At 42.9% G+C, this 16,141-nt stretch overlaps 1 protein-coding gene across 1 annotated transcript in view; it reads left to right on the top strand.

Annotated features, from left to right (window-relative positions):
* The window catches only part of RAB4A (RAB4A, member RAS oncogene family), a 53,534-nt gene extending 42,076 nt beyond the window's left edge, over positions 1-11,458 (top strand). Inside the window, exons 6-8 of the mRNA XM_082603270.1 lie at positions 1,026-1,121; positions 4,869-5,003; positions 9,751-11,458. Of these exons, the coding sequence (XP_082459396.1) occupies positions 1,026-1,121; positions 4,869-4,984 (212 nt within the window). The 3' untranslated portion in view covers positions 4,985-5,003; positions 9,751-11,458. The remainder of the gene's footprint in view (positions 1-1,025; positions 1,122-4,868; positions 5,004-9,750) is intronic.
* Positions 11,459-16,141: the final 4,683 nt, after the last annotated feature.

The following is a 16,141-nucleotide window of genomic DNA, read 5'->3' as shown; positions in this document are numbered from 1 at the left end:
CTTTAAAGGCCCTAATCAGATTATGTCATCTTTTATAAAATGTAATTTGAAGCTAAGTTAGTGAAATATTAGACGTAAATAGAAAGGGAAGCAGTAGAAGACATACTGGACTAATTGGCTGTATTTCACTTACATTAAGTTTAAGTCAGTTGGCTAAAGATGCCTTTGAAACTTCTCTGAATTTCCGTATAGAATACATAAGGATGACATGTAAAATTAACGGTTGCTTATAGACAGCTGAATGAGAAGAATTCAGACATTTTAAAATAACTTTAATTTTTAGAAGCAATCAATAACTAAAATATCCTAATACCAACTTTCAGTTGGACTCCAGGACTACCAACTTACACTCTCACAAACGAGCAGGTTTTCTGCTAAGAAAATAAACATGCGATAAAAACATAAGCCTTCATGAGTTTGTAAAGAAGCTGTTTAGAAATATGCACGCTTAGAATGTTAAAGCTCGAAAGGAATTTATCTGTCATTTAAATGAAACTCATTTTTACAAGGAAGGAAACAAGGGTCTGGAGAGGTTGTGGTTTGCTCACAAAAGAAAGGAGAGCAGCCTTCTGCTGCATGAGTCACCAGCTGGTGAATAAGAAGAGGGCTCATTCGTGTAAGGTCCCCTCACTGTCGGCGGCACACCAAGTGTCAGCGCTTGTAGGTTGTATTTGTGGTGATGTGAAGACTATTGGAAGGGCAATTGCTACTTTGTCTTATATCAACAGCCGGGTGCCTTCAGCCAGCCTCCTTCCTTACCAGCGTCCTGCTTGCTTAGCTTCTTCAACACATTTAAGTGCTAGCACAAAATACTAGTTACTTTTCATAAAAAGTTAGATTTCTTCTAATATTTAAAAAAATATTTTGACATTTATTGATTTCATATTTGCAGAAATACCTGGTTTTAAGTACTAAATTCTATTTCGTCTACTATTCTAAGAGTGTACTAAGCTGGCGGTTATGAATCGAATAATTGTGATTGTCTTCTAAATACGGCTTCGTGTTTTGTTTGATGTCGATTTTAGAGCTGATGTTTCTGGAAACGAGCGCACTAACCGGGGAGAACGTGGAAGAGGCCTTTGTACAGTGTGCGAGAAAAATACTTAACAAAATTGAATCAGGTAAAAGGGCTTTCCGTTAATAAACTTTCCTTTAGCATAGTTTCCTCTCTAGCTCAATAGTGTCACTTTTGAGTACTTCTAGGAGTGATTTGGTCAGAGTGGCCTCTCTCCCTGTGCCGACCTGCAGTCGCCACTCACGGGCTTGAAGGTCTTGTCCGCGGCTGAGGTGGGAGCCCATGCCTCCTTCACAGCGGCCTCCTTGGCCCCAGTGATGGAAGGGACAGAGTGAGGGTGTCAGGGCGTGTTTGCTTTTAAAACCACAGCCTTTGTCGGAGCCATCGCTTCAGGAAGAACGGACCTTTGTCCGCGCTCCATCAGCACCTCGGACTCTGCCGGGCCAGTGGTCGTGTGTGGTGGAGAGGCACCAGCCATGTGCCTTGACGTGATCTATGGGCACCTTGCGGGGTGCCGCTGGTTTAGCTCAGGCATCGGGGAGAATTTACTCCCGAAGCTCACTGAGCCTGCCTCAGTAGTAACCTGGCTCATCAGTGTTCTGTTTGTTGCTTCAGTAAAAATAAATTTACAATACCCCTCATTTAGGCAGCTAACAAACTAATATGTAGTTGTCATTTATTAGAGTTCCTTTTTATTTAAATATCACCACAATTATATGTGGACATTCAGTTTTTAATTGATTCATTCAAATATCTGAATGCCTATTCTTTGTCAGGTGCTGGGATACAGAAATAAATTAATCACAACCCTTGCCCTCAAGAAACTGTCTTTCATGGGAAGCAGTCAAAAGATAATTATACTACGGTGTGGTCGATACAGTAACTGAGAAGCGCGCAGGATCTTGAGGCACACGAAGAAGGAGAGCTTACCTGTTCAGGAGGTGATACCAGGAAGGGCTTCCCGGAGGAGGTGGTGACTGAGCTCAGGCTGTCAGTGTGAGGAGGAGGAGGCGGGCAGGGGAGTGGGGAGGAGGGGAGGCCAGCAGGGACAGCGCGAGTGGACACTGGGGGAGAAGTTGAAGTTACTAGAACAGAAGGACCACAGCGGGGAATGGCAGGAGAGAAGGCTGAGGAGAGGCAGCAGCCAGGCCAGGGATCACGATCCGGGACCTAGAACTTTGCCCTGTGGTGACCGAGTCTCCACCCTGCCTGTATGCTAGAGTCTCCTGGGATGCATAAAAGTTTGAATTCCAAGACCCACCTCTAGAGATGCTGAATTAAGCCCTCAGCATCAGATTTTAAAAAGCTCTCTCGTGTGATTAATTCTGATGTTCGTCCAAGATTGAGGACCACTGCGGTAGGGGTAAGTGGCCATTCAGGGGCCGGGGCAGTGAATGATGTGGTCAGATTGTGGCTGGAGGCAGATCGTGTGTGTGGGTGGTCACATCAGGGACATACTGGAGGGAGCCCAGGGCCGATGGCCAGGATAGCAACTAAGGCATGTTTGAGTAATCCGCAAAAAGATGCCTGATTAAAGCTTTATCGAGGATGTGGAAGCGGAGATGAAGAGACGTAGATGAATCCAAGAAACCTTTCGGCAGTGGCGTCACGACTCAGATGCTAACTAGCGGGGCGGGGCCGTTGCCTCGGGAGGGGGCTGAGAGGTGGGGTCAGGAAGGGAGGAGGGGCTGAGGGCAACTAGATGTCACACCTGGGTAACTCGGGGACCCAGAGGGTCATGGCAGAGCCAGAGGGTAAGCCGGTTCAAAGGAATCAAGATGCTTCTGTTTTGGAGTGTTCCCTGGGCAGCGTCCTGGAACAAATGCGGGGAGGCGTGCAGGAGGCTGTGGGGAGAATCCCTGGCTGGCGGTGTCTGCTTGGGAGCCATCAGGCTGTAGGAGTAGTGGCGACTCTGGAAGGAGCGAGACCATGCAGCTATCAGTGGAGAGAGTGGGAAGGGCAGTGGCCCAGAGCGAAGCCCTGGAGACCAGAGGATGCGAGAGAGGAGGAGGGGGAAGTCAGAGGTATATGAAGAGACCCGGGAACATGGGTTTCACTTTAGCCGAGCTTCAGCCGAAGCGTTGTTCATTGTCAAGTGCATCAGAGGAAAGTCTCATAAGCCAAGACGTGAACTGAAAAGTGTCCCGTGGGGCGGGCAGTAGGAAGTCACCGGTCATCTTTACCAGCAGAATGACAGGGAGAAGACGGGGCAGCTGAGCAGCAAGAGGAGGTGAAAAGGGAGAGCCTGGCACCTCCCTGGAGGAGGGTTAATTTAATGAGAGGTTTCAGTGACAGAAGTCTTAGCGTATGTAAATGACGCGAGAGGAGAGAGAGGAACGGAAAGGAGAGAAGGCGGGAGGGGAGCCGACAGAGAAGGTAGCGGTGGGCGAGGTAGTGGGAGAGCGTCAGGGCCCCAGACGGAGGGCTGGTCTCAGCAGGAACAGGGCTGCTTCATCCTTCTGTGGTCTTTTGATCTGAAAACAGCAGCAAAAAGTTACTCAACCTGGTACAGAACTGTTATTTTTAAAGACTAGAGCATAAATAGTTATCATGAAAATTGGTATGATGTTGAGTATTGGCAAGCTCAACATGAGCTTTTATTTAGATTACCTTCCCCCTTTGGAATCCACCCATGAATACATTGTGTGTGAGTTAATTCATATAAAGCTTTCAGGATCTTTTTCTTCTGAGATCATCCAAATCATAGTTACATCAGATGAAAAACTATAAGGATATGTTAGAATTCTTCAGCAGTACTTTTTTTTTTTAGATTTTATTGAAGGATAGTTGATTTACAATGTTGTGTTAATTTCTGTTGTACAGCAAAGTGATTCAGTTATGCATATATATATATTTTTTTTCATTCTTTTCCATTATGGTTTGTCACAGGATATTGAATATAGTTCCCTGTGCTATACAGTAGGACCTTGTTGTTTATCCATTTCAGCAGTACTTTTTAATTTTAGTTTTCTAAAGAGGCAGTACATTCATATGGTTCAAAAACCATTATTTTCTCTCTTCCTTTTTACATTAAAGTTAGCATACTGTGAACTCTGCACTTACTATACCTACCAGTGATGACAAATCAGTATTTAGAGACTTCCTTATACATATATATGCTAATGTACATGTACACACATAATGTGTGTGTGTATGTAGTGTTCAATTTTGTGTATTGCCATAATTTATTGAACCAGTCTACTTTGGACATTTGAGTTGTTGCCAGTATTTTGCTATAACAAAAAATGTTGCAGTAAATAACCTTTTGTATATCATTTCACATGTGTATGAGTGTATGTATAGGATAAATTCCCAGAAGTGGATTTGCTGAGTCAAAGAACACAAGCATTTGGAAGTTAGGTGGAGGCTGTCAAATTCCTCCATCGGGGTTGTAGCAGTTTATCATCCCACTAGTAGTGAATGAAGGTGTTTATTTCACTAAAGCCACACCCACAGGGTGTATTATCATACGTGGGTTTTTACCAGTCTCATAAGTGACAAATGGTATCTTTGTGGTTTAATTTTAAATTAAATCTTTGTATACATAGTATATTCACATAATTCCAAATTCAGAAAGTGCAGAAGAGGATACAGTGAGTCACCCTCTGTTACCCCGTCTCCTGTCCCCTAGCTATCTAGAGCTCTTTCTTGAAGTCAGCCATTATTACCAGTTCTTTATGTATCCGTCCGAAGAGGTTTTTATGCCCATACAAGCAAACGTGTGTATTTTTTCCTGTTTATTCAAAATTGTGTTCTATGTACACAGTGTTCTGCACTTTGCTTTTTTCACTTAATATATTGTGGGGATCACAGAAACATGAAAACTTTTTCTAAAGCCTTGCTTGGTCCTCAGGTGAGCTGGACCCAGAAAGAATGGGCTCAGGTATTCAGTATGGAGATGCTGCCTTGAGACAGCTGCGGTCTCCACGCCGCGCACAAGCCCCGAGCGCACAGGAATGTGGCTGCTGAAGCAGCGCAGGGTTCACAGGTAGGTGCCCACGTTGTGGCAGCCCTGCCGCCTTCGGCCTCACCCTCTGTTTGCTACCCATAGCCCCGCACAGGCTTAGAGGTGGAGGCCGTCGCTGCTTTTTGCAGCCGCGTTATGAAAAGGAGAGGTGATTGCATAATTAAAAGTTAGAGATTCTTAGCAGTGAGAACCTCTGCTCACACATTCTTCTCAGGCTCACACGGAACACTCACCAAAATAGACCACATCCTGGCCCATAAAACACACCTGAACACATTTAAAAGAATAGAAGTCATCCAGTGTCTGCTCTCAGACCACAGTGGAATTAAACTAGAAATCAGTAACAGAAAGATAACTGGAAAATCCAAATACGTGGGGATTAAATAACACACTTCTAAATAACACATGAGTGAAAGAAGAAATCTCAAGAGAAATTTAAGAATATTTTGAACTAAATGAAAAAGCACAACTTACCAAAATTTGGGAAGATTCAACACAAACAGCACTTAGAGTGAAATTTATAGCGTTGAATGCATGTATTAGAAAAGAAGAAAGGTCTAAATACCATCATATAAGTGTCCACCATAGAAAACCAGAAAAAGAAGAGCAAATTAAAGCCAGAGTAGGCAGAAGAAAAGAAATAATAAAAATTAGAGCAGGAAATCAATAGAGAAAAATCAACAAAACCAAAGCTGGTTCTTTGAAAAAGACCAGTAAAATCAGTAACTCTAGCCAGGCTAAGGAAAAAAAAGAAAATATATATATATATATATATATATATATATATATATACATACATATATATATATATATATATTTATATTTATATTTATATTTATATATATAAATTACTAATATCAGAAATGAAAGAGGGGACATCACTGCAGATTCTGTGGACATTAAAAGGGTAATAAAGGAATGCTGTGAACAACGCTGTGCCCACAAATTTGATAACCTATATGAAATAAACCAATTCTATCAAAGACACAATTTGCCCAAACTTATACAAGAACAAATACACAATCTGAATAAGCCTATATCTATTAAAGAAATTGAACCAATAATTAATAATCTTCCAAAACAGAAAGCACCAGGCCCACACAGGTTCACTGGTAAATTCCACCAAACATTTAAGGAAGAAACTATACCAATTCTCTTCAGTCTCTTTCACAGAACAAAAGCAGACAGAACACTTCCTAACTCCTTCTATGAGGCCAGCATTACCCTAATTCCAAAACCAGACAAAGACATTACAAGAAAAGAAAACTACACACTAGTATCTCCTGTGAACATAGATGCAAAAATTCTCAACAAAATGCTAGATTGAATCCAACAATGTATAAAAAGAATTACATCCTACCAAGTGGGATTTATCCCAGGTATGCAGGGCTGGTTCAACATTCCAAAATCAATTAATGTAATCGTCACATCAACAGGGAACAAAAATCACATGATTTCATCAAGAGATGCAGAAAAATCATTTGACAAAATCCAATATCCATTCACAATGAAAGCTCTCAGTAAAGTAGGAATACAGGGGAATCTCCTCAACTTAATAAAGAAAATCTACCCAAAACCTACTGCTAACATCCTGCTTAATGGTGAGAAAGTTGAAGCTTTCCTATTAATATCAAGGCAAGGAGGTCCCCTCTCACCATCATACTGGAAGTCCTAGCTAATGCAATAAGAAAAGGAAATAAAAGGTATACAGACTGGGAAGGAAGAAATTAGCTGACTTTGTTGGCTGATGATAATCTGTGTTGAAAATCCAAAAAATCCACAAACTCTATATAAATGATTATATAGCACAGTTGCAAGATACAAGGTTAATATACAAAAGTCCATCACTTTTCTCTATGCCAGCAATGAACAAGTGCAATTCGAAATGAAAAACACGATACCATTTACATTAGCATCCCCCCAAAAAGGAAATAGGTAGAACTCTAACAACATCTATATGAGGAAAACCAAACTGATTCTGAAGTTTATGTGGAAAAGAAACAAAAGACCCATAATAGCCAACACAGTATTGAGGGAGAAGAACAAAGCTGAAGGACTGTTACTACCCAACTTCAAAACACTATAAAGCCACAGTAGTCAAGACAGTATGGTATTGGTGAAATAATAGCCAAGTAGATCAATGGAACAGAATAGAGAGCCCAGAAATACACCCACATACTGATGTTTGATAAAGGAGCAAAGGCAGTACAATGGAGCAGAAATAGTCTTTTCAACAGTGGTGCTAGAACAACTGGACATCCACATGCAAAAAAATGAATCTACATACCAGACATTGTACCCTGCACAAAAATTAACTCAAAACGGATCACAGACCTAAGTGTAAAATGCAAAACTATAAAGCTCCTAGAAGATAAAATGTAGATGACCGAGGGTATGGTGATGACTTTTTAGACACAGCACTAAAGACACAATCCATGAAAGAAATAATTGGTAAGCTGGACTTCATAAAAAATAAAAACTTCTGCTCTGCAAAAGACAATGTCAAGAGAATCAGTAGACAAGCTATACACCAGGAGAAAATATTTGTGAAACACATACCTGATAAAGGACTGTTATCCTAAATACACAAAGACCTCTTAAAACGCAACAACCCAATTTAAAAACGGGCCAAAGACCTTAACAGACACCTCACCAAAGAAGATACCCAGATGGCAATAAGTATACGAAAACATACTCCATATCATATGCCATCAAGGAAGAAGCAAAGTAAAACAGTGAGCTATCACTACAAGCCTATTAGAATGGCCACAATCCAAGACACTGGCAGCATCAAATGCTGGTGAGGATGTAGAACAACAGGAATTCTTGTTCATTGTTGGTGGGAATGCAAAATGGTGCAGCCACTTTGGAAGACAGCTTGGCATTTTCTTATAAAACTAACCTTAGGACTTCCCTGGTGGTGCAGTGCTTAAGAATCCACCTGCCAATGCAGGGGACACGGATTCAATCCCTGGTCTAGGAAGATCCCACGTGCCACAACTACTGAGCTTGCGCTCTAGAGCCCGCGAGCCACAGCTACTGAGCCCATGTGCTGCGACTACTGAAGCCCACGCACCTAGAGCCCATGTGCCACAACTACTGAGCCCGAATGCTACAACTACTGAGGCCCGTTCTCCTAGAGCCCATGCTCCGCAACAAGAGAAGCCACCGCAATGAGAAGCCTGCGTACTGCAACAAAGACCCAGCGCAGCCAAAAATAAAAATTAAATTTAAAAAAAAGTAATGCTTAAAAATAAACATAAATTAGCAAGACATGCTTATAATCAATGTTTAAACTGTCAATCGTATAACACGGGTAAAACCATTAGGTAGGTAGGTAGGTAGATAGGTAGATAGATGGATGAAACTAAACATACTCTTACTGTACGATCCAGCAGTCTCCTTGCTATTAACCCAAAGGAGTTGAAAACTTATGTCCACACAAAAACCTGCACATGGATGTTTATAGCAGCGTTATTCATAATTGCCAAAGCTTGCAACCAAACAGGATGTCCTTCGGAAGGCAGATGGGTAAACTGCAGTCTATCCAGACAATGGAATATTATTCAGCACTAAAAAGAAATGAGCTGTCAAGCCTTCAAGGCATATAAGTAAGTGAAAGAAGCCATTCTGGGGATTCCCCTGGCGGTGCAGTGGTTAAGACTCCGCGCTTCCAATGCAGGGGGCACAGGTTCAATCCTTGGTCGGGGAACTAAGATCCCACATGCCATGCGGTGTGGCCAAAAAAAAAAAGAAGCCAACCTGAAAAGGCTACATACTGCATGATTCCAACTATGTGACATCCTGGGAAAGGCAAAACTATGGAGACAGGAAAAAGATCAGGGGCTGGGGATGGGAGGGATGAGTAGGCAGAGCACAGAGGATTTTTGGGAGAGTGACACTACTCTGTATAATACCATGTGATGGCTACGTGTCATCATGTATTTGTCCAAACCCCTAGAACATAGAACACCAAGAGTGAACTGTAATTTAACTATGGATTTGGGGTGGTTATGAATTGTCAGTGTAGGCTCATCAGCTGTAACAAATGTACCATCTGGTGGGGACGTTGATAATGGGGGAGGCTGTGTATGTGTGAAGGCAGGGGGTCTTTGGGAACTCTACATACTTTTCCCGCCTCAATTTTGCTTCAAAGCTAAAACTGCTCTAAAAAAATAAAATCTTAAGAAAAAAATCCTAAAGCAACCACTGAAATAACACAATGAAGTTTTGGCTAATAAGCCAACATGGGAATTAAAATGGAATAAATACATAATTAATCTAAATAAATCCAAAAGAAGGCAGGAAAAGAGGAAAAAAGGAAGTGAAGAACAGATGGGGAAAATATAAAACAAATAGCAAAATGCTAGATTAAACCCAGCCTTATCAATTAAAAAAAATTAGATTCTCTGCTTGAAAGAATTTGTAAGAAATCCTTAATGCTCTTGCTCAGAAAGGAAAGTTGTTGGGAGTGATTGAGTTAGAGGTTCTTCTCCCTTTATGTCAGTGACGATTCTTTTCCTGGGTTCATTGAAGTCTAAATGAATGTGCCTGTAGCTAAGGCTCGTTTATAAAATTTGCAAGTAGAGATTTTAACTTTCTAAAGCTTCCTCTTTTTTATGTATAGTCAACATTATCTAACATGCCTAGGTAAGTTTAAATAAAAATTGTAAGTATTCATTCACTAGTTCCCTTTGTGACTTTAATCGATGTTTGTTTGTACATTTTTAGTTATGCATGTTTCTAAATTGTTCTTAATATTTTTTAGGTGTTCATACAGTGGTATTTGGGACACAATTGTTGGAGCTTGAAGAAGTTTTTTTTTTTTTTAACCACCATCTTTTTCTACTTTAAATGGAAGTAGATCTTTGTGCAAAAAAAAATAATTTGGGTTGTTATGCAAGCTAGTAGATGTGGCACAGCAAATGTATAATAAATCCAATTCAGTGGACAAGACCATTAAATGTACACATGTATGTAAAAATGTTCTGTTCCGTATCCGCCCTTTCACCCTGGTTTGAATCCTGGCTGTGTACTGTATATATGCTAGTCCAGCACGTCTCCACAGCATGGTATGTGATGTATGGTATGATTGATAGAGCGTTGCACTAAATGCAGTCTAATACTTTATCTTTTTTTAATCGTCTGAACTAAAATCTGTTTGTTGTGAGGTGTACTTTGATCATTGTGTCGGTTATATTGCACAGTTGGTTATGTTTATGACCTGATATTCAGAGACTCTGGCATTAATCGCCAATGCAGTGCTTAGTTAATCCCATTTACCACAGTCCACAAGGTGTTATGTGAGCCACACTCAGAAATACTAGATCAGTAGTTACTCACATACCAAAACAAAGTGAAAAATTGAGTTTTTCCATGAACTTTACACTGTCCAGCATCCTGTTGATTTTAAAGCATCTTCGTCAGATCCGTTCAGGAAGCGGAGCTGAGCACCTGCTCTGTCTCAGGCACTGTGATCAGTACTAAAGATGCTGGTACCTTTAACCAAACTTCCTAGGCAACCGATCTACTCTCAGCATCTGGTCAGTGCAATAGATGAACCACGTACCAGGGGCTGCTCACCGGGTCCCAGTTTGCTGAACCACCTGGTCTCCCTGTTAGAAAACACATCATTTGCTACTGTGCTTTTTCTGGGATTCCGTATTAGAGCATCACTGCCTCTTTTTTAGTCTTTTATTGTTTTGTGTTCATTTTAAGGCAACCCACTAAATCAAGTTAATTTTAAAGGGACACCACTAAGAAGTTTCTGTACAGCTTTTGCCTTACGACAGTTATCAAGTTAACATGTTTTTAATTCACATGAGTTATATTGAAGTCTAATATATATTGTATTACAAAGACTTGTTCTAATATTTTTAAATGTTTATGCAAAAAATATATAATAGAACTTCTCTTTAAAGTTAAAATACAGCACTACTTAAAGCTGAAAGGTTTAAAAGCATTCTTCACCTTATATGTGTTCTTCCACTGTGACTTTCAGCTGCAAACTGGTAAATTCCATTACCTTTAAGTTGGAAGCTGCCTACTGCTTTTGTTGTTTTATTTTAACCAACAGAGCACAGCAGCACTACAGACTCTGGGAAGTGACTTGGATAAAAATATCAGGATATAGCTGCTTTAGGTACTTTAATTTTGCTTCTTTTATGTCTTGAATATCTGATTTTGAAAAGTCAGAATATGAAGCAAACTATCAGACCGAACTGCTTCTGGGACCTCGCTAGAAGAACGTTTCATTCAGTATCTCATTTACAGTGGGTCTGCAAGCTGCTCGTTTTTGAACAGCTTTTTGCATGGGGTAGGAGCATGTCTGTTTGACCACATCCGTTTATTCAAAAGCAAAATTTTTTTTGATAAGATAAATGTTAAGTTGATTTATAAGCGAGCCTGTTAATTAAACCCCAGGTACTGCATATAATTCCACATCCCTTGACCAATAAAAGTTGCTGGAGAACCAAACCATGGTGGTTCTTAATAAAGGCCTTTAGGAAAAATGAAGAGGGGAGAAAATGTGGTATTTGGGCCATGGAGTGTTTTCCAACACCACCAACCAATCCTCTGATTCTTCACACACTAGATGGGTTCTGTTCTGACCCTGTCTACCCGGAGGTGGCATCAGATCCCATAGGTTAAGGGCTGAGTCGGCATCACCACCACTACCACCACCCGCCCCCAGACACACACTGCAGACGCCAGTCACAGGTCCAGGTTGTTACCTGTGCTTCTGACCTACCAGTACAGGTTAAGTCAGCACTCAGTCTGAGGTCCCCACGGCCCCCTCCTTGGGTTTGATTAACTTCTAGAGCAGCTCACAGGACTGAGAGAACCAGTTTCCTTACGAGATTACTGGTTTATTGCAAAGGATATTAAAGGATAAAAATGAACAGCAGACGAGGAGATAACACAGGGCCAGGTCTGGAAGGGTACCGGGCACAGGAGCTTCTGTCCCTGTGGAGTTTGGGCTGCACCACCCTCGCAGCACATGGATGTCTTCCTGTTCACCAACCCGGAAGCTCAGAAGCTCCTCAAATCTTGCTGTTCAAGAATTTTTCTAGAGCTTAATCTCCAGCCCCCCTTCCCTGAGGCCAGTGGGTGGAGGTAAAAGTTCCTTCGACCTTTCTGGTGACCAGCCCCACACTGAGGCTCTCTAGGGGACACACCTGAAGTCAATTCATTAGCATAAACTCTGCTCACAAGGGACCCCTAAAACTCAGGAAATTCTAAGGGTTTTAGGAGCTTTGTGTCGGGAACCAGAGATAAAGACCAAATATATCTAGTTACAAAGGTTATGTATGTATTTCCCACAACTTACTAAGTTTTCAGGATGCTCTTAATTTACATATCTAGAAAAGCATTTTCTCAGTCTTCCTAGAAAAAGATTCTATACTCCATCTGGACTTGAGATTATAATTTATTCTTTCACAGTCCAGCATTTAAGTGAAAATGAAAACATCACAATTTGGGATACTATAACGTTTTTTTGAAAACATATTACTTGTGACTTATGTAAGAGTTTTTGAAATCTTTAAGAACATTGATTCCTAGCAGATCAGTCTCATTCAGAGTGAAGAAAGTGCTAAAATTAGTAATTTAAATGATTTGTAATTCATACTGTGACGCAGAAGATGGTTCTTTATTTTCTGTCAAATTTGTCTTTTTTTTTTTTTTTTTTTTTGCTTTTTTTGGAGGGGAGAATTAGAGGGACTTTAAAACACCTGTAAAGTTTAAAATAATTTTTTGTGCTAGTTGTAAAATGATTTCTCTTTACTAATCAGTCTACCTATGCACCTACAGACAATCTGAGTTTATCTCAGTTGTTGCTTGGTTGCTTCCTGATTGTATTTACTTCTTTAAGGAGTTGCTTTTAGAATTGTAGAGGGATTTATCTGAGAACACTCAACTTGCCAGCTTCAGGAAGAGGAGTCATTTGTCGGCCATCACCCTCTAAGGTTAGCAACTGACTTATGGGAGTTTTTGAACATAAACAAGTATGGAGAAAATAGCACGTAGAACCACTACGTCAGCTAGCTTCCACAATTGTCCGCATTATGCCCATCTTGTTTTATCTACTGTATACCTTTGCCCCACTTTTTTTATGCTGTAATATTTGGAAACACCCAAAACATCTGTCATTTCACCCAAAAATAGTTCAGTATGCATTTCTCACAAGAATATATTTTTTTAATTTTATATAATCAACATACCATTGGGAACTTCATAAAAGATACTGTTACAAGCCAAGAATGGCTATGGTTTTTTTCTTGCAATTATATAAAGTTGTCTTTCTGGCATGCATTGAAGAAGCAAGATGCACATCTTTTTTTTTTTTTTTTGCGGTATGCGGGCCTCTCACTGTTGTGGCCTCTCCCGTTGCGGAGCACAGGCTCCGGACGCGCAGGCTCAGCGGCCATGGCTCACGGGCCCAGCCGCTCCGCGGCATATGGGATCCTCCCGGACCGGGGCACGAACCCGTATCCCCTGCATCGGCAGGCGGACTCTCAACCACTGCGCCACCAGGGAGGCCCCAAGATGCACATCTTTAATCCAGTATTACAGGAGGTCATTTCCCAACATGTGGCTAATTGTACTGGAAGTTCTGTCCCCGAGCCCAGGGGACAGTTGCACCTTCAGCAGGGACACGGGGCAGCCAGCCTGCCACCCACAGCCAGTGCGGCTTCAGAGTGGTGGGACCCCTCGCCGAACTGGTTGTTAGACCTTCTTAGTATCACACTTGCCACTGTAGTAATGTGAGGCACACCTAATTTAATCACCTCAGCGTGTCTACATGAAGGATGTACTGAACTTGACCCATGCATCTCCGGAAGTTACTCTAACCAGGTTTGAAGTGGGTCGAGCTTGCAATGATGTCAGCATGCTCCTTCATCCTCGAGGATGTTGTCCTTCGCCTGTGGGAATCGGATGGAAAATAGATAAGCCTGTGCTCTGACAGCTCCTTTCTCCAACTTCTTGATGTCATGTGTAAATTTCATTTTAAAGAAAAACTAGCATTTTAAGAAAAACACTAAATTTCTGAGTATGTCACGTTCCAAAATGCCATAGAAATAATTATGTTCACTAAATATTTAAGGGCCAACTAACTCTGTATGAGAGTAAAGTGCTAAGTTCTGTATGTGGGGTGGGGAGCCGTCAAATCATTTTACATTGACTAGGAAAATTTGTGATGTGATTAATTTGGGGTAAGTCCACCACACCATTCTCCTTTCCAGAAAAGTCACCATGTTGGTTTCTGTGGCCATAAACATCTGTCACATGCCCTCACGCTATGCCTATTTCCTGGGGAAAATGGTGCTTTTATAGGACACTCTTGTGTTTCTCTGAATGCCCCTTGCTTTCTCGTCACCTCTCTGCCTTTGCATGGACTGTGTTTCGCTGCCCTCACCTGTAACGCACCCTGCAGACGGTCCAGGTCCATCAGGCTGCAGCCCCCTTGTCCTGATGGGTGCAGCTGGGAGCCCTCCGTAACCCTCTCCCACTCCTGACACGTGCAGACACACCGCTCCAGTCCTGCGCTGTCCTGACCTTGCTTTTGGTATTGGTCACGTTGGTCCGTAGATTGTCTTTATTTGTCTTCTTTACTGGGCTGAGACTTCCCTAGGAAAGGGCTGCCTTCTGTGTGCCTAGGGCCTGGCAAATAGAAGGGACTCCAGTGCTTGTGGAAAGGACAAATGATCAGAGTTGGTTGTGTCCCAAAGTCCTTCTAAAGTACCTGGATATCAAGCCTATCCACTGCAAGATACCTGTTTTGCAAAATCTCCCAAAAGGTGGTTATATGATCCTGCTCAGTCCCTTCCTTTCTGGGAGGGAGTTTCATAACTCCTAGAGCTCACTTTCAAATGACATCACCAAGATGATGAAGTAGGGAGGCCCCGGCCTCCATCCCCCCCGACTCCCAACAAAGATCAGCAATTAGCTATCCACAGAGAAAAACAGCTCCGGGAGAACTCGGGAGTCCACTTAAGAAACTTCAGCTGCTCAGTGGAACAAAAACCTGAAAATAATCACACAGAAAGGGAAGAACAGCTTCATTCTGTCTGCACCATCCCATCCCCCAGGCCAGCACTGCACAGCACCAAGAGGGAACTCCCCAGCTAGAAAGAGTTCTCCTCCCCAGGAAAGTGGGGTGGGGGGGTGAGCGACTAGCTTCCCCAGCCTTTTGGGGCACCACACAAAGGGCCTGTTCAGTTTCACCCCACCTAGAGACCAGCAAAGCAAAGTGTCAGCCATGCAGCTGGAACAACCGTGGTTCCTAGTACCCTGCTCTGCAGAGGAGCCCACCAGCTTTCAGTAGTTATCACCCCATGGGTACTCCTGTTCCTGGGCACCTGCTGCCTGAGTCCCTCCCCATCCTTCCTGGCCTCACCAGCGCCCAGGATCTGCACTGGCAGCCTGCCCAGGCCTCTGCAGCTACATAGGTGCAAGATGCCCACCTAGGCCCCTGCGGCTGACCCCCATTGCCAGGTGTGCAGTGTGGCCAGCCCCTCCCAGCTGTGCACCTGCACACCCCCAGGCTGATCCCCGTCACCAACCTCCGCTGTTGTGTACACACCTGTGGGGAGATTCTGCAGCTCTAGGAAAGTACACCACCTGCCAGAGCCGCAGCTGCTGTGGGCCCACGCTTGGCCCAAGCCCTTGCGACTGGCCCTGTTCCCCACCGCTACGTGTGAGTCTGCGACCAGCCCCTGCCACTACACAGGCACCTGCAGCTGGTCTCCACAGCCAGGTGTGTGCACACCTCCAACTCTGGCCATCACTGCTTCCTGCCCTGTGCCCGAGCAGCTGAACCTGGAGGTGCTACTGAGGAACCCACCAGCCCTTGCAGCCACTGCAGAGCCCGCACAGTGCTTGCCAGGAAGCACACAGTTGAAGCTGTGACCCTCAGTGGCCTGAGCCAGTGGCACAGTATCCCTCCCACCCAGACTACCCCCTGACCCTGCACTTGGAACCCTACACCACTAGGCCTGGGATCACAGCACACTCCGGCATGCCCCCGCCTGCAGGTGAAGGTCTTATACCAAAGTCAGCCCATAAAGTCTGGAAGAGATGGCTGCTTCTTCAAGTGCACAGATACCTATTAATAGCAAGACTTCAGGGATCACAAAGAATCAGGGAATCGTGAGACC

Source organism: Mesoplodon mirus (genome assembly GCF_964341445.2).
Source record: "Mesoplodon mirus genome assembly, chromosome: 2".
Taxonomy (NCBI): Eukaryota; Metazoa; Chordata; class Mammalia; order Artiodactyla; family Ziphiidae; genus Mesoplodon; species Mesoplodon mirus.
This window is presented reverse-complemented; position numbering and strand designations above follow the sequence as displayed.